The sequence below is a fragment of the Anas acuta genome, chromosome 6, assembly GCF_963932015.1.
Source record: "Anas acuta chromosome 6, bAnaAcu1.1, whole genome shotgun sequence".
In the NCBI taxonomy this organism is placed as follows: Eukaryota; Metazoa; Chordata; class Aves; order Anseriformes; family Anatidae; genus Anas; species Anas acuta.
Genome location: NC_088984.1, coordinates 25716408 through 25742325, shown reverse-complemented (window position 1 = coordinate 25742325; position 25918 = coordinate 25716408). Strand labels below are relative to the sequence as shown.

The 25918-nt window shown below is 36.9% G+C and overlaps 1 protein-coding gene across 6 annotated transcripts in view; it reads left to right on the top strand.

Annotated features, from left to right (window-relative positions):
* The window catches only part of RAPH1 (Ras association (RalGDS/AF-6) and pleckstrin homology domains 1), an 86672-nt gene that overhangs the window by 51482 nt on the left and 9272 nt on the right, over positions 1–25918 (top strand). For 5 of the 6 annotated variants that reach the window (XM_068685880.1, XM_068685881.1, XM_068685883.1 and 2 more), the window contains 9 exons: positions 9011–9088; positions 10440–10599; positions 13148–13269; positions 14995–15060; positions 16446–16589; positions 17861–17971; positions 21461–21559; positions 22238–22358; positions 22960–23102. In XM_068685880.1, coding sequence (XP_068541981.1) covers positions 9011–9088; positions 10440–10599; positions 13148–13269; positions 14995–15060; positions 16446–16589; positions 17861–17971; positions 21461–21559; positions 22238–22358; positions 22960–23102 — 1044 coding nt within the window. Of the gene's footprint in view, positions 1–9010; positions 9089–10439; positions 10600–13147; positions 13270–14994; positions 15061–16445; positions 16590–17860; positions 17972–21460; positions 21560–22237; positions 22359–22959; positions 23103–25277; positions 25333–25918 lie in introns of all 6 variants that reach the window. The other variant, XM_068685885.1, reaches the window with a different exon arrangement.

Genomic DNA, 25918 nt, shown 5'->3' with positions numbered 1-25918 from the left:
GCAGTAGTATCCTTAAAATAAGTTTAATAAGATAAACTGTAGCAAGTAATGGGACTTCCTTGAGTACTGTCTTGATGTAACATGGGCACAATATCGTAGTAAGACAGTGAGCCAGGTATGGATGAAGCATGATTATAGATACATTTTCCTTACAGGTCAATAACGGACTAAGAGGCCATAAATTGCCATTCACTTTCTCTGGTTCGGTTTAAAAATTGTAATTTCCATGCGTATTTCCCTTTCTTTATTGAGTAGGAGAGATGGAGCAAGCTATAAATCTCCCAGACAAAAAAGTCCTGGGATAAAGACTTATATAAGCAGCTTCAGACTGGTGAGAAAGCTGTTTAATATCTGAGGTGTCAGATAAGTCTGATGCTACTTGCATACTGCAAACCACTCCTTGGTTATTTTTCTGAAAGAGACATGATGGATGAAAAACCTCAGGCAAGACTGAACTTGCCAAGGTATGTTTTGTCACTTCAAAACAATATAATGTTTAAGTAGTCTGTATTTTTCTTAAATACATCAACATTTTTCTCAAAATGCTCGGCATCTTGACAGCAAACTTTTAGGCTCTCTTCTAGAGGAACATAAACCACAGTGAAAAACAAGCAATTTTTTTCTTTTGTGACTGTTTCTCCTGAATTTCAAGTCTGTCACTTTCCCCTCCCACCTGTCAGCACCCTTTACCCCAAGTAACAAAGCAAATAGCCACCAAACCAGCAAGCCTTGCTTGGTTGAAAATTGATTAACAGATTAACAGTGGCTGTGGCACAAACTATAATACTCTTTCATCTCCATGTATTTTCGTATCTTCCTTTCCTAGTTAGTTATACTGGACGAGTGGTGGTTACCACATGGTTATACCCATCTCACCAACAAAGATGTTAAATAATACTGGTTCCAATACAGACCCCTGAGGAAAACCACTCATCTGGTCTCCACATGGACGTTGAGCCATGGACCGCAATTCTTTGAATGCGAGTATCCAGCCAATTCTTTATCCATCAAGGGGTCCATCTGTCAAGTCTGCATCCCTAAGTCTTATAGGGAAAGATGTTGTGCAGGACAGTATCAAGTGTTTTGCACAAGTCCAGGCAACAATCAGTTGTTGCTCCCTAATCCACCAATGCTGTAGCCCCATCATAGAAGGCCATCAGATTTGTCAGGCATAATTTGCTCCTGGTGAAGCTGGGCTGGCTGTCACTAATCATCTGTTTTTCATGTGCTTTAGCGTAATTTCCAGGAGTGTCTGCTCCACAGTTTTACCAGGTATGCTGGTAAGACTGACTGGCCGGTAGTTCCCCAGGTCCTCCTTTTTCCCTTGATAAAAATGAGGGTTATATTTTCCCTCTTCTAGTCAGTGGGAACTTCATTGGACTGCCACAGCTTCTCAAACATGATGGATAGTGGTTTAGGAATTTCATCTGACAGTTCCCTTGGGACCCCCAGATGCATCTCAATTAAGTCCATGTTGCTGCTGGCTTAGATCCCTTCAGCTTGTTGTAATGTTAAATAAGCCCCAGAATGAGAGAAGCAGTCCCAAGAAATTGGGCTTTTCCTTGCATTTGTAGTTAGGTGTTAGATGAGTTAAAACTAACTCATACTGCAGTCTATTGCTGGTGTCTCTCACTTGTCAAATAGTGTGTTTCTTACTGTTTTATTGTTTCTTGTATGCTTCCTCTTCCTTGATCTACCCCTTATATTCAGTGTAGAGAGAATTTGGGGGAATGATAAATACCGGTTTTGTCCTCTGATGTAAATCCTTATAAAAAATTCTAGTCATGGACTAGGTTTCTGTTGCATTAGAGCTATGCACAGACACATCCTGTTGCAGCACAGGGCAGATCACAGCACAAAAAATGACCTATTCAGTGTGGTGGTCTCATCATTTTTAAATGTAGTTCTGTGCTTTATTGTTCACAGAATTCACCTGCCTGCCCATTTTGTTTTGGAAAAAGAAGTGAATATAAATCCATGAAGTAGCTTACTGGATATTGAAAATAAAGCACCATGTTAAAGCTTCAAGCTTGTTTTTGGAGTTAAGATGAATACTGAAAACTAAGCTTTTTGATTTCATCGCTTATGGCTGTGAGATACAGAGCACATGCAAATAATTTTGAGAGAGTACTCAGGGCTCAAATATATCTTAATTTAGGACATGCAAGTAGGAAATAGAAATGTGATGTGGAATTTCAAAGTTACCAGTTCTTTTATCATTCTGATGCATGTGAAAGTTAGACTACATTCAGGAAGCCAGATGGTGATTTAATGATGTAATGCTTCAGCTATGAATGTCAGCATCTGGAGAAAAGATAAGGTTTCACATTATGCCTTTATTTCACAAATATTTAGTACTTCATTTTTTTGCGGACCCCAAAGGCAAATATGCTTCTTACAAATGTTGGTTCCCCTGTTTTTTGTATATTTTGGTTACTACACAATGAAATCTCTCCAAACCTTAGAATAAATCAGCTGTGAAGTTGGCTTCATGCATCTTGGGCCAGTCTGATTCAGATGTGCTCATTCTTGTTTTTTTTTTTTTGTTTGTTTGTTTGTTTTCCTTCATTACTACTGGTTTTGCTGCATGTTGTTCAGGCAATCTGTCAGGGAGACAGTAGAACGTAGGTCCCTGTTGCATAAGACTCTACTCTGCCATGCCTTGAAGCATGCCTTACAAAGTCTAGTTGGAGGCCAGTAACCAGTGGTGTACCCCAAGGGTCAGTACTGGTCCAATTCTGATGAACATCTCTGTTAATGATACGGGTGATGAGATGGAGTGTACCATTGGCAAGTTTGCTGATGATGCAAAATTTGGAGAATGTCAACAGGCTGGAGAAATAGGCTGACAGGGACCCTGTGTAATTCAGCAAGGGGAAGTGCAAAGTTCTGCACCCGGGGATGAACCAGCCCCAGGCACAAATACATACTGGGGACTGCCCAGCTAGAAAGTAGATTGGCAGTAAAGGACCCAGAGTTCCTGCTGGACACCGTGTTGAATATGAGCCAGCAATGTGCCCTTGCTACAAGGAAAGCTAACAGTATCCTGGGCTACATTAGGAGTAGTGCCAGCAAGTCAAGGAACGTGATACTTCCCCCTTCAGTCAGCGCTGTGAGGCCACATCTGGAGCATGGTGCCCATTTCTGGCTTCCCCAGTACATGAGAGTTACAGAGATACTGAATAGAGTCTGGCAGAAGACAACAAAGATGAAGTGACTGGAGCTCCTCTCCTATGAGGAAAAGCTGGGAGAGCTGGGACTTAACTAGCTTAGAGAGGAGAAGGCTCGGGAGCGATCGCAGAAATACATACAAATATTTGAAGGCAGTGTGCAAATAGGGGATGGAGCCAGGCTTTTTTCAGTGGTGCCCAGTGACAAGACAACAGTCAGGGTGCACACTGAAACACAGGAGCTTCTCTGAACATCAGGGAACACTTCTTTACTGGGAGGGTTACTGAGCACTGGAACAGGTTGCACATAAGTTGTAGCACCCCCCTCCTTGGAAATGCTCAACAGCCATCTGGACATTGTCCTGGGGAACATGCTGTAGGTGACCCTGCTTGAGCAGCATGTTGGTCAAGGTGACCTCAACCATTCTGTGAGAATGGAAAAGCAGATTTCCCAGGGATAGAGACAGCCATGTTTTTTGATGTGGGCAAAATTAACTGCTTCATGCCATATGATGTCCTGCTCAGCAATAAAAGCCGAGGGAAAAGGAGAAGGAAGAAGGAGGAGGATGACATTTTGAGTTGAAGTTTATCTTCACCATGCGTAATAGTTACTGGGGAAGCCCTGCTTTCCTGGAAATAGCTAAACATCTGCTCGTGGATGGGAAGTAATGAATGAACTCCTTATTTTGCTTTGCTTGCACCCAAAGCTTTTGCTTTTACTTATTAAACTCTTTATTACAGATCATGAGTTTTTATGCTTTTATCCTTCTGCATCTCACTTGGGGGAAGTGAGCAAGCACCTCTGTGGGACTTAATTGTTTACCTGTGTTAACCCCCACAACACTGAAGTACTTGTTAATTTTGATCAAACACAACAGAGGCTCTGGAGGGATTTGTAGATGCCATTTTTCACTGAAGTTCATGAACGACTGCCCTCTATGTCTTTGCTTTCCTTCTTTGCCTTAACAGAGTGCAGACAGGGGAGAGAGCCTTTCTGGGGAGCTCTTGACAAGGGCCAGTGTGGCTCTGAGATACACTTAAAATGTCACTGCTGCTTTCCACTTTCCTGTCAGAAGCCGTCTCCCCTATTGGAGTTAGGCTTCTACTAGCAAAAATGGTGCACCGATATTGGGGGGGGAGAAATGAAGATGGCATTCATGGGAGCTATTAGGTGAGATTGAAAAAAGAGGGTTGGCTGCTTTTTGAATGGTTGATGGATGCATCAGTAGTCCTCCTCTGTTTCACTTCCTCTACCTTTTCAATTAAAGGAAAGTGAAAATTACAGTTCCCTGTTTGTGTCTCTTTGTTTGTTTGTATGTTGTATCATCATAATTTAAACATTCTATGTGAAAAAGTTGTCTCAGACAAACTCCAAAATCATACTACTGCTTCACATACATTTCTGAATGTATTAATATAATACATGAAGTCAAGACTACTGGAGGTACAGAAAATGCTATATTGAGTTGGGAAGGGAGAAGGGGACAGCAGGGCACAAGCCAACCCTAGAGAGTGCAGCCTTCTCACAACAGAAGTAGATGCTGTACACTTTCATGCTTAGTGAGCTTTAGAAGAGAGGAGTTTCTTGTTTTCCTGCTTACTTTCCTCACATATAGGTTGTTCCTGGTTATTTTGAGGTAGAAATGTAATAAAAAAAATCTTTGGGAATGGTTAAAAACTAATTCTGCTTCAGTTCATAAATGGACAGTGCAACTCTTGCTACATGGTGTTTTACGTGTCCTAATGAATTTGTCGGGAAATACAGAACTGCTGTTAATATTCACCTAGAGTGGAGGAAAAGAACACTATCCTGATTACTTACGCACTCATTCAGCGTTTCCCTTCCAGTGCTAATCACATGTACATGTATTCTAGTATTCCTTTAGTAAAAAATAAACAGAAAACACTTCATTAACGCTCAGATTGATACAAACACCGGATACCTGCTTTTAATCCTTCAGAAGTCACTGCTGCTCACGTGCATTTGATTATCTTTATTCAAAGAAGACTTTATAGAAAAATTTCCAGTAGTAGACATAAAACACATTTCTTCTTGTGTTCTCTGTGTTTTCCCCACTAACCTAAATGGGATGTGGACTTTGCTACTTACATCTTATAATTTATTTGCTGGCTTTCCTAAATACTATGAACTTCAATGATATTTTTCCACTTTATTCTGCCTACATTCTGTCTGGCAAGCAGAAGAAATCAGTTAATGACCACAAGTGTACAATGAAGCAAAAAATAAAACTGACCTAGAAATACGAAGTTGTTTAAGCAAGGTCAGCTCTGTCATAGCACATGTGTTGCATATTTAACACTGAAGCACAACCAGAATATCTTTAACTGCACATTTAACTGGGAACTGAGCAGAATGCTGATTATTATACTAAGGACATGTTAACTTCAGATTTTGGGGGTTATTCTTACCAATATTACACTATAGGGTAAAATTACTGGGAGCTGAGTTCTGGTATAAAAAGAAAAAAAGTCCTAAGTTTGAAGACCACTGTGTTGCAGAGTTATGCTCTTAATTTTAGTTCACAATATGTTAGGATGAACAAGTTCTCGTGATAAGTGTGTTGCCAAGCATTATTTAAAACAGGTGCAATGTTTCCCATAACTGAATGTAATCTCAGCAAGGTCAAAAGCCTGTGAAGGCTCAAATCCTCATAATGCAAGTATAACTGCACTCCCAGAGCTATCCCTTCAAAGAAAGAATTTATGTAGCACTTTTAGTGATGTGTACTGCTACTAAAAGAGAATATTCATTTCCTATCAGAGGTGGAGATAACACTTCTGTGGGTTTATGTCCTCTGTGACTCCTTCATGCTTTTATATAGCATGTATGTGACTGTAAAGGCAACCTTATCAAGGAGGAGTTTCTGCTGAAAAGCAGTCTTCCTGCTGTGCTAATTTTCAACCAGGTCAGCTCCCCACCCACGGCATCTGTCTGATACAACTGAAAAGGAGTGCTGTGCAAGGGAGGCAGTTGTATCAGCCATACCAGGGATTTACGCTGCTATATACTGCTTGTGGAACCATGACCTCGGTGGCAGTCCTGCCATTTATGTGCGTGTTGATGACCGCTTGGCAGCCTCACTCATGTTGCCAGTACTAGAAGGATTTACTAGCAAAGGGACGGGCTTGGAGGTGGCTCTCATGGGGGAGATGTGGATGGGTGGTTTTGCTTGGGCAATTATGAAAGGAATAGAATAAATCATTGAATATTGAAGAATTCGGTAGTTATTTGGTTATTTAAGTATCAAAATAGATATTTCTTCCTCCTGCTCCACTGAAAAAAAACATTTGTCAAATCAGCAAACTGCAACAATAGCCTTAAAACTAATTATATTTATATAAAGTAAAAAACAACAAACAAACAAACAAAAAACAACACTTAAAATCCTAGACTACTCTGTGCTTTCAGAAATTCACATTCTTGCTTCCTTTTCCTCTGTTTCTAGTAAGTAGATTCAGACCTCTTTTTATCATTTGTATCTGGTTAAAAACAATTATTATTTTTAGCATTGTAAATCTGGTTTTTGTTTAAATTTAAACTGACTTTGTTAAAATTTAATAATGGTATAAGAAATTCTGAAATCTGGAACCTCATTAAAGTTGAGTGGGAAGTGAAAGATAATTGATAAGTGGTAGAATAGTAAATCCTTGAAATCTTTTTTGGTCTATACTTTTTAACAAACGTTTTAGGGAATGATAAGGGATTATGAACTTTGAGATAAACTATGATATTTTAGTTGTGTTGGCACAAGTGTGTGAGAGGTCCCCATCTGATTCCTTGTTGCTTGCTCTCTGTTGTTGCTGCATGTACCTGTGTGCTGTGGCTATAAAGTGCTCCTGCTGGGATTTGCTATAGATAGCTGCATTGCATGGGTGCACAGTGAAATGGGCTGGAAAATTGTGCTGCTTGACTTTAGTGAAGAGCAAAACCAAACATGCTGTCAACCTTTGTACAGGAATAAAGGTATATGGTTGAGTTAATGAGCAACTTTTTAAAACTGCAAACAAAGTTTCTCCAAATGTGTCTTAAAATTTAAGAAGGCTTGCTGATCTCATAATGCATGGGTTTGTAGTGTCACTGTTAGAAACTTGTAGGTATTTAAATCCTTGGGTTTTCTGGTACTAATTTTTTTCTCTGGATGAAAACAGTTAAGAAAGAGGAAGGAAATTGTAGAACTCTGGGGATGTTTTATATTTAAATGATTGTAGGTATCACGGTGCTTTTTTCTTTTAGCTTTTAATAGAATACTAATCTGATTTAACCTATCAGGGTTCTGTGACACCATTTTTATGATGAATAAAAAATTTTAGTTTCCTAGACTAATAAAAAGAAAAATGCTACTTGGTAATAGAATTCCTAGATAATGTTTCAAGCTGAAATTTTCTACATGTGCCAATTTACTGTTTCTTTTTTTTTTTTTTTTTGACAAGGGTTATGTGTCTCCCAAGACCCTGTCTTGTCTAGCTGATGTTCTTTTCATGTTTTTTCCCAGTGATAGTACGGCCACAGGTGTGAGGGAGCAAAAGCTGTTAAGTAAGAGTGCAACCAGAAAAACCTTTAAGCAGTTGATGGGAATATTAGCAATTCACTGAGAAGCAAAAAGATTAAACTCTGTGGTTTTGAGGATAGCTGAATCTTGATATTTACAAGGAAAGCGGTCATCTAAATGTAATAAACAAACCACAAGTTACATTAATACAAGAAAGCAATGCAGAAAAAAATCTATATGGCGTGCTGTTCTTGAGATAGGTTGTACTACTTGAGAAAAATCTTAATTTTTCATTTATAAGAAGATTTAATAATTTAAAGCAGATTTTTTTTCCCTATTAATGTATTTGTTTATTTTATTTGTTTTTATTGGGGGGGGATTATAAATTATTATGGTGCTTTTAGGTATTAGACACAATGAAAATTAACGTTTTAAGGCTTTTAAAAATCTGAAACCCGTATATAATCATGTTGAAAATAGTGGTTACTTGTTTAGCTGCTCATTTCCAGTCCATTTTAAATACAAATGACAAAAAAAAAATAATCCAGAAATTAAAACCTGATAGTATTGATAATGTCCTAATGGGTAGGTTTCTTTAGTACCAGCAGATAGAATAGATTTATGTCAATGGATTTTTAATGCATTTCTTCTGGTTGTAACAAAACCAGATTAATGATTTTAGAAGAGCACTGAAGAAAAGAATGCCTGTTTGCTTTATGTGTCTTAAAATACATCAAGTGAGGAGAAATACAGAATTTAGTAAGGATAAAGGGAGTGTTCAGGCTACTTACATAATGCAGACTAAGTCTTCCAAATCAGTGGACATAGTGTGAAATCCTGTTTAGAGGATTTGTTTCACATAGTTTCTTTATGTTGTTAAATGGCACATTGAGAAATATCAGAATGTAAGTCTTATGCCGATCAACCGTAAATCTGTTCAGTCCACTTAATTGTCCACTATCTTGTCCACTATCTGTCCAATATCTTGTCCAAGACTATGACTTTAAATGCATATGTTAAAATTCTTGTGCAAGGCTATTTACAACGTGAAAGAATAGAGATAAACCAAGTGTATTTATACAAAATATATACCTCCGGTGTGTTATTTTGGAGATAAAGGTAGTTGTATTTCTAAGAGTCAGACGTGTATAGTAACATTTCTTGTTTTGAAAATAATCATCATCATCACTAACAAGTAGTTACGGAATTATCAGTGGGTAAATTTGCATTTCAGTTCATGTTTTCAAGTGTGATAGCCGCAAATTAAATCTTCTAAAACACAAATGAAGTTTGTATAACTGGAATTCGGTGTATCTTGTCTCCCCCCAGGAGGAACAGGCCGCTAAACTGAAAGCTGAGAAGATCAGAGTTGCGTTAGAGAAGATTAAAGAGGCACAAGTGAAAAAGGTAAATTATTTACACTTTTTTTTTTTTTTTTAATATATATTTTGTTCACCTGGAAAACGCGGGCAGAATTCTTCTCATTTGTGTCTTATTACACTTAAGAACCCCTAAAGAAAATAAGAACACTGTAATGTTCTAATCTGGAGTGATAATGTATTGTCATCTAGACTTTAACAAAAAAACTTAGCATATGGAATAACATTATGTTTTCCTTAAGGAATAGCTTATTCTGCTGCTAGTGCACTATTAGAAGACTGCCTACTTCCACACAGAGTCAAAAAAAAGATCCAGCCTCCTGAGGTTGTCTTTGTGCATTAAGCAGTCTTTTCTTTAAAATTTGGGTCTGTTTTCTTTATATACCCATTTCCCGTTTCACATAGTAGGATTTTCTAGTGATAAATGGAATGTAGGTATTCCAGATTATGGACAGAGGTTATCAAATGGAGAAGTCTAGTGATATTACCTGATGTATTAACAAAGAATACAGCTGGAGGTGTTCCCTCCAGATTTAGCCTTCATGTTAAAATTTAGAAGTTCTTCCATAACTGTTTATGTCTTTTACATTTAGCATTTATAACAAAAGCTGAAAAACTGTCCTGGCTGAAAGAAGAGAATTAACAAACCAACCAGTGCATTATAGATAATATGCTTTAACTTTTCCAGCTGAGTAAGGTGTAAAAAGGAAGCAAACAGCATAATAATTGGCAAGACAAATCTATTGTTTTGTTTTCTGATGAATGAAAAAAACAGCTGCATGTTTCATTCTAGGCAGCAACCTCTTTAAAGTGGCAATGAAAAGCTACTGTTTTAAAAGCAGATTTGCTCTACACTAATGTTTCATACTCCCTAGGAAAGGAAGATTTAGTATAGGTACACAGTTTATATGATCAGCATTTTTAGAAAATACATGGGAAACAGGCAGAAATTTTGAGGTGCAAATCTGAAAAATTGTCATTCTTTGGAAGTTTGTGCAGAACTCTTGATCTATGCTTGTGCTACCTACAGCTATGAAAAAAATTGTCATGTTTATCAGATCAGGGAACTATGTCAGGATGGAATTTTTTCCTCCTTAACACACACCTAAAGTACATTTCTGTTATATTGGCAAAACCTTTATTTACCCCCATATACTAAAGGAAAATGGTATTCTGCTAAGTTTACACAAGAAAAATATCTAATCATCATGGATGGCTTTTCACATTTGAGGGATAATTTTGATTGATCTTAATATTTTATGTTATTTAACAAAATCTTAGAAAAAGAAACTAGATCTTAATAAATAGGTTTTTATTTTAAATGAAGGAAATGTGGGAAGTTAATCCTCTTCTTGTTTTCCTAATTTTCTGCTTAATAGTTGGTGATCAGAGTCCACATGTCTGATGACAGCTCAAAAACAATGATGGTAGATGAGAGGCAGACAGTGAGACAAGTATTAGACAATCTGATGGACAAATCACATTGTGGTTACAGTTTAGACTGGTCATTGGTGGAAACCATCTCTGAACTGCAAATGGGTAAGTAATCATTATAAATTTATAATTCTTATCTTTTGATGTAATACTTAACCATATCTATGTCCTCAGAGTGGCTTAAATTTTTAATCTTTATAATGTTTATCGTGCCACACTAGGATGTTAATGTTACTTATTGTTAGACAAAAAAAGCTATTACTGGGTGAGAAGTTATCCTCTTCTACTTTTCATATGAAAAATACCATATTAGCAGGCTCAAAACATAGAAGTTTGAATAAAATAAGTCTTAAAATTGTCCTGTATTGAAAACAGAAATAATATGCACAAATTCTATGAAAACCCAAATCGCATGTATTTTTAAAAAATACAATCCAAAACACAGACAGTTTACCTCATGCACTTTATATCGGAACTTAAAAAAAAGATGAAAAATGGTTAAGGCAAAGCTCTTACCTTAAGCTCTTACCTCTTACCTTTTTATATTGTATTGTGTTATTTTGCAGCCAGTTCATCTTTCCAAACATTTCTGGAAATATGTATGTAATAGGAAGGAACACCTTTTTTATGATTTTTCCCTTAGCTAGGCATGGAAGACCTATCTACCTTCACATTGTGTTTCTCATGTTATCGTTGTTAGTTGATTGTTCATTGTGTGCACAGTGCAGTGAAATGCAGTAAAAGTGTTGAGCTAACAAACAGTGAAGAAAGACGTGTGGCCTGTAGTGTTCCTGTTCGTCTTTGCTTTTTATGTGGTCTGCTTCAAATGTGTGTGGTTAACTAATTTTTGAGGAGTCTGGTTTAGATACATGCACATAAGCACAAGGCCACTCTGCAATGGTTTAACCAGTAGCTTTATATGTGCTTTGCCCAAAAACGTAGTGATATTTACTTCCGTTTCACAGATGTAGAAATGGACACAGAATGAAATGCTTTTCACAGTTGCACTCTGCAGGTTTTAAACAAAAATGACTCTGGAAGGTTTCTTTTGGTTTGTACAAAGATTGTTTTCATTTTGTTTTCATTTTCATTTATTGTTAGAGCAGGTATATGAAATAACCAAGAGTTATAATTTTTTAATTCTATGTAATAAGTTCAGTAATGGGAACATTGCATTACTTGCTGTTTTGCAAACTAGGGGTACATACGTAGTCGGTGAATATTTTGTTTCATGTTTGAGTTCAGTTATTGTTAATAGCAATTGATACATTTGGAAAGCTATCCAGTTTCCCTAATTAGGCTCTGGTGAGATTTAAGCTTGTGTATCACAGTCTTCATGATTTTTCTGTTCTGTTCTTCTGTTATTTAACATTTCTTTACGTTCTTGGAAGACAGCATTGTTGTGTTGCTGATAGAGTTTGTTGTTGAGTTATAATTTGAAAGCACCTTAGAAAGATGTCACTGAGACTTCAGTAATGTCCTGTGTTATGCCTATGTCATCTTAAACCTTCGTTCATTCCCTACAGATGACATTCCGTTGCATTCACCCTGTTTCGTATTCTTAATCACTAAGGATATTGAGGTGCCACCTGTCATCTCAGTCTTTCTTAGTGATAGACCGTAGGTCTGAATGTGATCGGTGCCATATGCCCTCTGTAAAAATGTGGTGTAATTGATTTTGGGGTTGAGAAGCATATTCCACATGCTAATGAAAGGTCAAGCAAGTCCCCAAGGATTCTGAAAGAACTAATTTGCTTAAGTGCTTCTGTATGGCCTATATGAAGACGGAACAAAATGCAGAAAGCAAGATTCTGCTTGAGTGTCTTTTAAAGGAGGAGAAAGTTGGTCCAGTGGTTTCTCAAAGATATATTTTTTGTTATTTATTTTAGAATAAGGATTTTAAGACATTTCTTGGCCATTTCAGTAAATTTTTCTCTTTTTTCTTCCTCTCTTCTTTTTTGCCTATATTCCTTACCTTTTACTGGTGATGACCATTTCAACTGAGAGTGTTCTCAGAAGCCACTGTTCATTTATCCACCCAGACAGATTAGCTGTAAGAAATACTGTGTCAGTTTTCAGAATTCTTCTACCATACCCGCACTAACTATGGGTATTCTGCATTTCAGAAACATTTCATTTTCTCTCTGATCATTGTCTATTACTTTTTTGGATACTTTATGAGAGCGAGATAGTGACTAGGTATATGGAATCAAATCTTGTGCTGAAAAAGCCACCTCATAAATTCCTTCAGGGGCTCTGCGTACCAGAGTACATATAAATGTGATAGCTTTTTTATTTGTACTCATAACATTTCAGATATTGTTATTTGAGTCCATTGTGCTCAAGTAGGATGGTAAGCATTGTGGCATAGCAAAAAATGTGTTGTTAAGGCTTAATATACAGATCATAAGCCTGAAGAGAGGGAAGCGAGAGTACTAAGTGTGTGTATGTGTAAATTTAAGCCAGGCATTTCTGAAAGTTGACTAAGCTCTTTTAGTTTCTTATTGTGTTTTAAACTTTTTCCTCATTTTGGTAGACCTTGAACTGTATTTTCTTTCTATACATGCCTTGTCTCCAAGATGCAACTATGGAGTAGCTTCTTTAGCAAAATGTGACAGACTAAAATGTATTTGCTCTTTTGTTATTGCTGCAGAAAGGATCTTTGAAGATCATGAAAATTTAGTTGAAAATCTTCTGAACTGGACAAGAGACAGTCAAAACAAACTAATGTTTGTGGAACGCATAGAGAAATATGCACTTTTCAAGAATCCCCAGGTAATCCTGAGGCTCTTGGTGAATGTATGCATTTACATGCACATGCACGCCTGATTTCAGTTTCTTACTACTTTTTATAGTATTCATTTCAATACTTTTAGTTTGATACTTTTATGTGTATAAAAATGCTATGCAACTTCACATCTCAGTGCCGTGTAAATTCACGTTGTGATTGGTACAAAATCAGGTCCCTAACAGAAAAACATGAGCTGAAGCAATCTGTTTTATAATGTGTTTGTGGGTAATTTTAATGGAGTTAAAGGCAGGCAGTTTTATGGTATTTGCACCAATACTTCATGCTCTTCACATATGTAAATATGTGATAATACAACGGCATTGACAGATACTGCTCAGAATAATGCCCCTCCTCTGTGCGTTGTTATTTTGTTGGCAAGAAGGTGGACAGAGAATCAGAGAGGATAGCCACTCCTCAAATGAATGACAAGAGAAGAGAACATGCCCTTTATCCTGCTTCCTGGTTAGGAAACCTAGGGGTCCTCTTGTTTTCTTGTGCACTGATTGTCAACGGGCAATAATGGAGATTTCCAGATGATAGCTACAGATTTGATATCCAGTAGCAGTTCAGTACCATTAGGGGGTGGAGGAAAGTGTTAAAGGGAACAGAAAAGCAGAAGGTGACTCTTTGAAGATTTGGAATTAAGAAGAACTGCATATAATATCACTTGCTCTCTTATAACTCCTAGCTAAACTATTGCCTTCTGGTGTCATGTATTATGTTTATATCAGTATGACATGTATGTGGTAATTGCTTGAATCCAAAATACCTATTTATCTACCAAGCTAAGTGTCAGTTTTGCATGACCATCCTTTCAGACAGTGTACTTCTGAGCAAAAATTGAAAACCAAGTCTTTTTCAAGTGGTTTGTGAGAAAGCTGAAAAACTGCAAAAAAAATTATTTTTAAAAACATATAGTTGATAAATGGTTACTGCTAGTACATATGGTAGGTACTGTCTGTAAGAATAAGGTATCAGGACAAAACCAATATTTTAACGTATGCATTTCTCCTTCATTTAAAGTCTTGATCTAGCTAAACTTCATGAATACTTTTTGATTGTTGTTGTTTGTTTGTTTGGTCCCCCCCCTTCGTCTCCCCAGTAAGAGCTAGAGGCTAGGAAGAGGAAGACTTTGGTAGTCCCAGTCCTTTCCAAGCTGAAAAAGAGTTCAAGGGATGTTACTAAATAAGATATAGTACCCATGCATAATTAGGTTGTTTTTAAGAAGACAAAGAGTATTTAGTAATTCTTCATGAAAAATATTCAGAGAACTGTAAGCACAACATGGAAAGAAGTACATTTCTTCTGTACGTACTTCTGTCAACACATAAATAAAATCAGGATGTAACAAGTTTTAAGATACCTGTGTATTATTTTTTGTGAGGTTTTCAAGTTCCCAGTATTTTTATTTCTGGATACATTGTACCAGTCAGCTGTTAATTGTGTAGAAAGCAAGGATAATGTTGTTATGAGGCTGTTAGGCCAGGAGTAGAGACTGATTCATGCTACTGGAAAAGGTAGTAGTAATTAAGGTCCATGTAATATTTAGCAGTCTGACAGTCTCAATTGGACTATAAAGTTTTGTTTAAATAACATAATGTTCTTAGATAACAGCTGTTTCTTCTTACTGCTGCAGAAAGGGACATGAGAAATATTATTTGGCTGCATTTCATGATGCCTATAGAAATACTGAGTTTTTCTTTTTACAGAACTATCTTCTGGGGAAAAAAGAAACCTCTGAGATGGCAGACAGAAATAAAGAGGTGCTGCTAGAGGTGAGAATTCCAAAATAAGAAGGACATACTAGTCATTTCAGAGTTCGAAGCTAAACTCTAAAAGGTTGTGGTTATTGAAATACATGAATGGAGCTGATTGTAGTTCTGGGAAAATGGAATGGAATGTGTTGCATTTGAGATAAATGGCTAATTTAATCTCACCGTTTCATATAAAATCGGTTAATAAAAATGTGTTCTTATTTTGTTTGGTAACCAATGTGAGGTTACTTCTAACTGTGGCTAAACGCAGTCAAAACTTGTATTTATCTGAGGTAGTAGGAATATTTTTTTTTTAAACTAGTTCTCTCCACATTGTTATTCTCTACAAAATTCTATAGCACTGTTTCACTGAAGAGTCTATATTAATATTTAAATTTTGTTAGTAAGCAAGGCAGTTAAAAATAGTTTCATTTACATTTCAAAATAAACCACGAAAAAATAAATTTAAAAAATGAGTGACAGAAAAGGAAGTTATTTAATATTGAACACATAAATAGTTTACAGAACTGAGGACAACAGAAAAAGTAAGTGTGTAGCAAATAAAGCAAGCAGTACAAATAGTATCTATAAGCTCAAACCAGAATGGTTTTGTGACATTTTTCTAGAGACGTACCCATGCTGAAGTGTGATAGCTTCCACTTTATTTCCAGAATAATGACTATGATTTCAATCATTACACAAAAGTAAATATTTTGAATATTTAATTTTTGATTATACTTAATAATACAATTACTCTTAGGAGTAGCATATTGCAGACTTTTAGTCTATTATTACCACAGATTCTAATAAGTGGTTATGTGAATATTGTGTATCAAAAAGTTGTTTGGAGCCACAACATGCAGAAGGTTGTAATGCTGTCTAATTCTTCCTGTCTTCTAGGATTCCTCATAAATCTCTGTTCTGCATATTAGTCTGGAGTATATTTAATGCATTTTTCTTTCCGCTGTTAGCTTTTTATAAATAGAACTTTAACAGGAAATGCAGTATTGGCATTAGTAGCAACAGGGTACTCAAGTAATGGATGCATATGTAGTTAAGTCTACATATACACAAAACCTACGAGGCTTTATCTATAAGGTGACCTCATGCATTTAAGACCAGTAAAGCTGTTGGGAGGATATTTCTGATAAGCAGTGGTGAGAAAATCTTTACAGTAGCTACTAATATTTCTGTTGAGAAAATGCTAAGATCCTGTATGGTATTTCTCTGATTTACCTTAGACCTTCTGCATGTAATCTCTGGGTCATGTTATTGCATGGAGAAAGTATGTGTTGTGTATGCATTCCTTAGATAAGGAATTTCAGAATTTCAGTCATTGAAAAAAACCCTGCATGCACTATGTTCTCTTTCTATCTCTTCCCAAACCACTGTGTGTTCATCTGCAGGAATGTTTCTGTGGAAGTTCTGTAACTGTGCCAGAAATTGAGGGAGTTTTGTGGCTGAAAGAGGATGGTAAGAAGTCTTGGAAGAAACGTTACTTTCTTCTTCGAGCTTCTGGAATCTATTATGTCCCTAAAGGGAAGGCAAAGGTATGCTTCTGTAAAGCAATTTCTCCAAGTTGTTTATTTCTGGTAAGTCATCTGTGTGCAAGTGTCAGCCTCAGAGTTTGGCTTAGCTATGCCCTGACCAGAGCCACATCCCTTAATTAACAGTGCAGCTTTATCATGGAAGAAAATTATAAATTTACTTCAAATTACTGTGGTGGTATTTGATGTAAATTGTCTAACCCCAAATTGCATGACAACAAGGGTCTGCTCTTTGAGTAAATTCAGGCTTAGGTGGTCAGAAACACCAAAGAAAAAGGATTGGTGGAGTTAAGAGACTGTCTTTTCTCAAGTGGAATTCAGATGAAGGACCAAGTTGCACTGCAAATTCTGGTCATAAAATCTCAAGACCCAACTTCACAATCAATATGCATAACTTTATTGGGTTTAATTACTTCATATAAATGGGATTCTTTTTTGGACCAATTTGTGGTACATTTTTTGAAATTGGTAAATATCGTTCTGTTTCTTCAGTCTCATTTACTACTGTGTTCTGTATGTTTCGATAATGAAAAGGAAATAGAAAGCTGCTACAAATGCATTATAGCTTCAAGGCTGAACTCCTGCAAGTTCAAGTCATCCATGAATCTGTGGGTCTTGACAGCATGAACTGATCTGCAGCAGTTTGCAGTCTGCAGTTTGCTTCCCACACAGCTGTCAATGAAGAGAAAATCGTCCCTGTGCTCTCCCAGTGCATCAGCTCCCTTTTAGACTTGAATACATCTCAAACGTTCTCTCTATAGCCTTTTACTTGATTAAAGCAATCTATATGCAGGATACCCTGTTGAAATTCTGTGCCCTACAATCACTGCCAAACATCATAAAAAGTGTACTTATGGTCAGATTGGAATTTGGAGACCTTGCTTATTACCAAGATGAAATATAACAAGCAGCTGTTAAAAAGTTTCTGATCAAATCAGTCTTATTTACTCTTTCCTGATACCAACTCTGAATAAACATTAGCAGTCTCCTGTACAATGTGGTCAGAAGGCAAAATACAAATAACACGCACACACGTAAAAATGTACTGAATTTGAAAAAGAATAACCTTGTTAAAAGAATAAATGCCTGATGCAAGAGTTTATACATGGCTGTATCCCCTCTTTGTATTGTTAGTATTTAAATCAGATTGAAACTAACATTAGACTGTAACTAAACTTCATATTAGCATTGAATCTTAACACTAGACTGATTTTTCAGTGTGCGTGGTTTTCTTAAAAGGATATTTTGTAAATGAATATTTTTGTATTTAATAGGTCTCGCGGGATCTTGTATGCTTTCTACAGCTAGATCATGTCAACGTTTACTATGGACAAGACTATCGGAACAAATACAAAGCACCCACAGACTATTGTTTAGTGCTGAAGGTAACTTGTTAATTGTTTTAAAACTCATAACACTAAAAATAGCAATTCAAGAGCTTCAGACATTTCCACACTAGTCTTAGTTCCTAACAACAAAAGAATGGTGTTACTGGGTTCATATAGCATTCTTGGCTTCTCTGACAGTGGCGTTTCTTTATAGACTGCTTAGGGAAAAATTAGAAATACACAATAGTCTTGCAGAGATACTTCACAGAATACTTTTTCAGCCTTTAGAAGTTTCGGGAGTCATAGAATGTATCTCAGCTGTTCTGCTTTGGAACCCCAAGAAACTTTTAGCATAAACCTTGTATGTTCTTTTACTTCTGATCCATCAGTTGCTTTCCATTTTATTTTCCCTAGTTCTTGTATTGGTAAGTGAACAGTAAGTGAACAGTTGCTTGTTCTCCATGCTCTTCATGACTTCATAAACATTTTCATATTGCCCTGAATTGCCTTACTTCCAGACTGAGTCCTGGTCTATTTGATTTTGTTGTTGTTGTTTTTGTTTGCGTGGTGATTGTTTGCTTGTTTGTTTGCTTTTTACTATAAAATATGACACTAAAATCTTTCTTTGGAAACTATGCTTTACAGCAGTTAGATTCAGTGGAAGTGCTCCTTGAAGCACTAATGTCAGGAAGTTCCTGTCTTCTCAGAGCATAGGTCCAGAGTTGTGCAGAAATCAATATTGTGAGTGTCAAGGCTACCTATATTGCCCTATCTGAGGGAAAGGGGATGCTATAAAGGAAGAAACTTCAGTGTATAAAGGACAAATAGAAAGAACAAGTAGAAAAAATGGTACAAAAGTAATGACCTGATCTTAAACGGTGGGACTTGAGTGCTTTCAGTTATTTTAAATTGCATCAACTCATCTCCCGGTCTCTCTTGACTCTCACAGGTTTTTCAAAATGGTGTTAGTTCTTGCAAGATAGCTAGCTACAAAGCTTTTTAAAAACAGATTTTCACAGTTTGTTCATAGCAAGTAAAGCATTTTCATGGATTTGAAAACGGCGTAAGTAATGAAATAGTTGTGCTTAAAATTTTCCTTTGAATTTTTATCTTCCCTAATTCCCATCTCTTGCGGTGTTATGCATAGCAGTACGTTAGAATGTTTTATGTGCCTGGAGCGTGTGACTGCCTATGTGTGGTGTGAAAGAAGGATTTCATTTTTCAACAGACAGGGCAACATGTGTTTGGGCCCACTGAGAGCTAGAATCATAGAATCATTTATGTTGGAAAAGATCTCTAAGATCAGCAAGTCTAACCATTAACCTAGCACTGCCAAGTCTATCACTGTTTGATGTTCCTAAGCATCAAATCTACACATCTTTTAAATACATATACATCTAAGGATGGTGACACAACCAATTCCCTGGACAGCCTATTCAAATGCTTTACCACACTTTCAGTGAAGAAATTTTTCCTAATATCCAACCTAAACCTCCTGTAGCAACTTGAGGTTTCCCCTGAACCTCCTTTTCTTTAGGTTTAATAACCCCAAGTAGATTGAATATCTAATATGGGACATGAGATTAAGGGAGAAAGCATAAAACTGAAATTGGAAGTATATTCTCTGGTCTTATAAGTCCTTGGCACAGTTAACTGAACACAATTAAAGGCAAAAATACCCGTGTTTGTAGGTATTATGTTACTTGAACTAAATTGATTTCTTATGATTGCATGTCACTTTCGACCTATGTCATTTTGACAGGTTAAAATGGATATTTTTTTCAAGCTTGTTGATCACCCAGAGTAAATCAGACTATGTGTCAGTAGATTTAAAATATGTATACATTGCCAGTGTAAGGGAGCTCATGGAAATGTTGAAGTCAAAATTTAACATCTAAGTTTTCCTTTATTATTTAAGTAGATTCATTTTGTAAAGTTAGTTGGCTAACTTATACAAAATGAAGCTATATTTTCAGTATGGAACTGACGAATCACCAATTAAATTGAGTTCTGCTTTCCTCAATTCTCAACGTATTAAATCAGTGTTTAATATTAGTATCAACAGCATAGAAGCCATATAATTTTTTTTTTTTTTTTGTATACACAATTGATTTTATGGACTCACTAAGCTGGGAAAGAGCTCCAAAATATGAATGGGGGGGGGAAGAGATGAATGGGAAAAGCATGCTAAAAGGTTGATCCATAATAAAGTGCGGAATGGACTAGTCTTTACATATTGTCTCCTTCGTTTATCGTGAACCTTACTGTGCAAGATGGTTGCTGTTGAGAAACACGACAGTTGCATGCTGTATATATTACCTCCTTGGTCCTGAATGTTAGATTTCTGAGAGTTCCTTTTATTTATGTATAGCCAAATTTTAGAACAAGTCTGGAAAAAATGGGCTTATTAGGGAAGTAATTGTTTATGCTTTCATAGACTCCTCTTTGTTACACAATGTGTACGTGAAAGAGATCGGTTATGAAAAACAAAAACAGAGATCTAAAATCATAGTGAAGTTAGTTACATATATTCTGGTTATGAAGATAAATGTGTTCATGTTCATTTTGAAACAATTGTGTTTGGAAGATGTAGCAAGAGAAAACAGTCTGAAAAGACATTAAAAGTTCTTTGATAGATATTTAAGACAGTCTCCAGTAAAACTGAAATGCCTATGATCATCTAGCAAAACTCTATTCTTGTCTATAAGCTAATACAGGATAATAATAAGTTGAGTATTCACAGTTGCCATGACAGCTCTGTGACATGTAACTTCTGTAGCACAGACAGCAAACTGAGTAATCCATCCAGAGTGATTTCCATTGTTTGATTTAAATATATATATATATATTGTATTTCTTTACTTCTGTATTTATAAATACAATATTTTTTCCTTTCCTACATGCAATTGGGAACAGCAAGTATTTTAAATGACAGCCCTGTATCAGTAGGACAGGGACCTTGAAGGCTCTACAAGCTGAGAACAGAATTGTGCTCAACAGGGTGTCATTTGTGGAGTGTCTCACTCAAGCCATGCAAAAGCAGAGAAGAGTATGTTTGCTTTCCGCCAGTGTGTTTTGGTGAGAGGTAGCTAAAACAGTTGTCTCCCTCAGGTGGTGATTTAGTCCATAGACTGCTAAAGGAGACAACTCTTCACACTTTGACTGTCCCTTGCTTGCAGTTTTTACAAGCTGACACTGTTCTGACTGCTTGGTTTGAGAGTATAAATATTTCTAAAGGGCCTTGGGGATGCAGAAAGCTCTGTAGGTACGTAGAAGGTACAGCACTAAAATACTCGAGAGTCACCCTTTCCTAGTGTTTCAAATCTGAAGTCAGTGTTTGCTGGACATGCTGTCAATTTGTGTGTAAAGCAGTCTCCCCACCTCCTGAAATACTCTCAAACATTTATAAGTGGGCCCAAAGTATGCACTGCCATCCAAGAGCTTCTAGCAATAAATTTGTCTGTATAAAACTCAGCAGATTAATGGCTTTTCTTGCATTCCTAGCTATTAAAATATCGGTGGGGATTAACATTTTTTTTTCTGCAGCATCCTCAGATCCAGAAGAAATCCCAGTATATCAAGTATCTTTGCTGTGATGATGTAAGAACTCTACACCAATGGATCAATGGCATCCGCATTGCTAAGGTAACCTCCTCTAGCCAGTCTTGCAGTGTTGTCATGAGTTGTTGTCATTATCTGTTTGAAACCATTTATAGTTATTTGGCAAAATACACACTAAATCCAAATTCCTTTTATTTAACTATTTTGAATGTGAACTATACAATGTTTCTTCTTACATCTCTAGAAATCCTTCATTCCCTAGAAAAACTGGACCCTTTCCTTCCATTTCTGCTGTACTTTTTTTGTCATGTGACATAATTCTGACTGACATGTGTGCTAGATTTCAGCCAACTCTCTTACAGACATTAAAAGGAAGGCTTGTGGGAAGAGATGAGACTTTGGGTTTGACAGATTTGTTTTCTAAGATGCCCACGTTGTCTTAGTTTATTTGTTGGCCCATTTCTTGCATTTATCTGGGTGGTTTGATGCAATCTCTTCTAGCATAAAGAAACTGTTCTTATTTCTTTTAGCAATTCACTAATAAAAAGGCAAAAGATTGGGAGCAGGAAATTGCCACTGCTGCTAAATGAAAGAAAATGAAATTTGCACTGATTTAATTTTGTGCAAGCTCCTTTACATAGAGCCTGCTTTTTATCTCTGGGGAAAAAGAAGGTGGAATAGAGAAGCCGGCGGTGGAGATTAGCAGTCTGAAAAGGGTACAGAGCCTGTATAGTCGTTACATTTGTTTGTCATTTTGCTTAGTATGGGAAGCAACTGTACATGAATTATCAGGAAGCATTGAAGAGAACAGAATCGGCGTATGACTGGACTTCCTTGTCTAGCTCCAGTATCAAGTCAGGCTCCAGCTCATCTAGTTTGCCAGGTAATAATGTGATCTGTCTCATAATGGAAAGACTTAATTACCTTTTTTATTCTCAGTTATTTGGAGACTGCAGGAGGGGCTATTCCAGGAAATGGACTATGTTAATCCAAAAACCTTTATTACTTCTAGTGGTGTGTGTTTTTAGAAGAGGAACTTCATTTCAAATTCCTGATGCCGCTATCTTCGTCTATTTGAGAAAAAAACAAATCAAGGTCCCTGTTTTAACGATGTAAACTGCTTTTGTTAACTGAAATATGTGAAATTGGCAATTAGGAAATAGTCCCTGCCCATAGGCAAAGATCGAGACAATCTCTGGAGAGACAAACTTTGAAAATAGTGGTTCTGCTCCTTTGTCAAATTTGGTGTGCCTGCATGAGTATGGTCTTGTTGCTCTGTTGTATTGTCTACACAGCAGTCTTCACTCACAGGGCTGGCTGTGAGCTGGAGCTTGTGCAGTCGTTAGTGGGAACACTGTTATTTGGTGGGATAACACATTTAACAAGCATGACCAATAAAGGTCACACAGACTTGCATTATGAGCACAGTGGCTTTACTCTTACATTCAGAAATGTAAACAGTTTTTTTGCTTTCTTTTAAACAGAATCTCAGTCAAATCATTCTAATCAGTCTGACAGTGGAGTTTCTGACACCCAGCCAACTGGACATGTCCGTTCCCAAAGTATCGTCAGCTCCATGTTCTCTGAGGCCTGGAAGCGAGGCACTCAACTGGAGGAATCCAGCAAGGTAACAAGAAGACTTTAGTTTGAGAACCAACACCCAACAAAATGCACAAGACAGAGTGTTACCTCTTCCACCTCTGTCTGGAATGGGATGGATTTTTTTCTCTTTATTACTATATATTATTTGCATACACTACATTATACATTTTTTTTTCAGGAATCACTTTTTCAGGGCGTTCAATCGTGAAACATTCTGCTCTTGTTTTTATTAGTGTACACAGAACCCCCCTCTTCTTTGAAGGCATGAGACAGTCCTTCCCATGAATCCTATTAATTAGTGTTGAGTAAAGACCAGATAAAAAGATCAGCTGTTAACAAGCTGATGAATTAAATTAATTTACTAAGATGTTTCTTCAGTTAACTAGTCACATCTTTCCGTTGTAAAGATGTAAATGACTGAGATCTGGAGGTAGGTACACCTATTTAAGACATGCTCTAATATTTTTATTCCAATGGTTGCTATTATATTCTGTGGAAATGGAAGCAGTAAACATAGACATGGTTAAAGCAGAAGTACTAAAACTGAAAGTAATTGTGGATTGAGACAGATTTGACATCTGCTGTTGCTGGTAGAGAGTTACAAAAGATAGTAGCCCATTGACTCCGAGAGTCTTTGGTGGTTTGGTTAGTTCTATGTCTGGTAGTTGGCTGGTGTAGTTCCTGGAGAATACCTGCACACGCAGCGGAACCGCCACTTCAGCTGGTTGGTTGTCAGGCTTTACAGAATGTCCAGGTTCCTGAACAGCCATGATACAGGTATTAACAGTGGCACTTACGTGTGGAGGTGTATTGGCAGGATGCTGTGGGGGAAGCCATCTTCTCTCCTGTCAGTCTCAAATCTTTCCCAAACTGCAGGTTCAAGGTCGATAGAGAAGAAGGCTTTTTAAAAACAAAACCATGGGTCACTACACCTCATATTGGTGCATTAGATAAATAACTAGAAATAAGACACACCATCAGATTTTCAAATGAAAAAGCACAGGTGGCACAATGTGAAATCTGACTTGGCTCTGTTCTGTGGGATTTGTAACTTTTCTGCAGTGCCTGCTGGCTTGGAAATCATATGATTGTAATAGTGATGGCCCAGGAATGTAGCTTACTAAACTGTGATTCAAATTTTTCTACTGCATGTGTGCAACACCTGCTGCATGTTCATCAGCAGATGGCTTGTGTATGTGTACAGGGTGCATCATTTCTACAGGGACTGGGTTGATGGAAAAGACAGGGCACTCAAGTCTGTCTAGCATGTATCCAACAGAGGTGGAAGAGTACTGCTATGAGAACTGTCATGTTACTGTTTTCTGAAGTTTTGTTTTTAATGTGAACTCTTTGCTACTACACTCTGTGAACTTCTGGAGAAAATTTTGAGATGAGCACTGTGGACCACGTCAAGTCCATGGTGCTGCTGGCAATTACTCATTTAAATAAACCCCCATAATTTTTATGTTATCTGATTAAAGCATTTTTACAAATAAAATATTCAGACTTCTCCCTATTAAGGGCCATCCATGTTTCAAGATTTCATCAATTTGAATTCCCTTCTATACACAAATCCATTAAAAGGTACATGAACTCTCATGTTAACACAGGTGAATGGAAACTTGCAAAGACTCCAAATGAAATGAACCATGTAAAATTATGATTAGAAACTATGCTAAAAAGAATTCTGAGTAAATTGTTCACCAATTTAACTTAAGCCAAACTACTGTACATGATTTTTTATACTGTACAGGTCTGGCCGAAGAAACTTAAATGGTCAATAAATTAGGCTGGTAGGGGCAAATGTTAAACTCTGTGGCAAGAAAAGAAACAACATTATTGATATAATTGGTATATTATTATATATATTGGTGTTATTGATATAATTTCCCAAAATGCTGCCATTTGCCCAAAGAATATTTTATTCACTTGTTCACGTTCATCACAGCTGGACAGTGAAAATATCATGTCTTGTTTTCTTGTTAGATTTTAAAAATGTTCTTTTAAATAGGATAATACGACAGGCGTCAGAATGCGTGCTCACTGTGTGTGCTTTATGTGACAAGGAATAAGGGACAGTTCCCTGCTCAAGACTCTCTAAGGTCTTGCCATTCAGGGATAGCTGTTCTTTTATGCGTCAGTCTTTCTCTCTCGCTGTTTATGCCGCTTTATTTTTTCCTGTTGCCTTTTGCTGTCTCAGGTGTCAAAAGTGAAGGTCAGCACACCCGTGGTGCCTTATACAGGGCAGAACTAAGGTCAGGGGATGTTACTTGTAAATTCATTAACTTGGGTGACTGGGAGAATGGTAATTGCAGACTAACATATGCGAGAGATCAAGATCTCTCCCTGTTTTGGTATGTGAACATGTTGATGAAGCTCCAGAACTTTGTTACACTCTTGCCTCACAGACCTAACGTGACAGGTAGAGGCACATCCCATGTTTGTTGTAAATTGCCCTTTGTTGTTTCTTACTCTAATCTTTTTGGTGTTGTTCCTGTGCATATAGAAATTCTGTGCACCTGTGTTTAAAACAAAGCAATATGCAAACATACTTACACAGTGAAAAAGAGCATAATTGGGCTAACTTGTGGCAAAATATCTACTAATGAAGTGTAGGAACTGAGTGCAATTAGTTGCGTGTTGGTATTGCATTTCTAATGCATGTTTCTAAGCTGTGAAGTTCACACTGTGAAGTTCACAACTTTGCTTGTAGCAAAACCACTTTGTATTAGGAAGTTGTTGATAAACTTGAGTAATGTAATCATATTTTTAAATTTTAACATGAATATAGGTATACAATTTTAGAGAAGCAATTTAACCTGAGCAAAACCCAATGAGTAG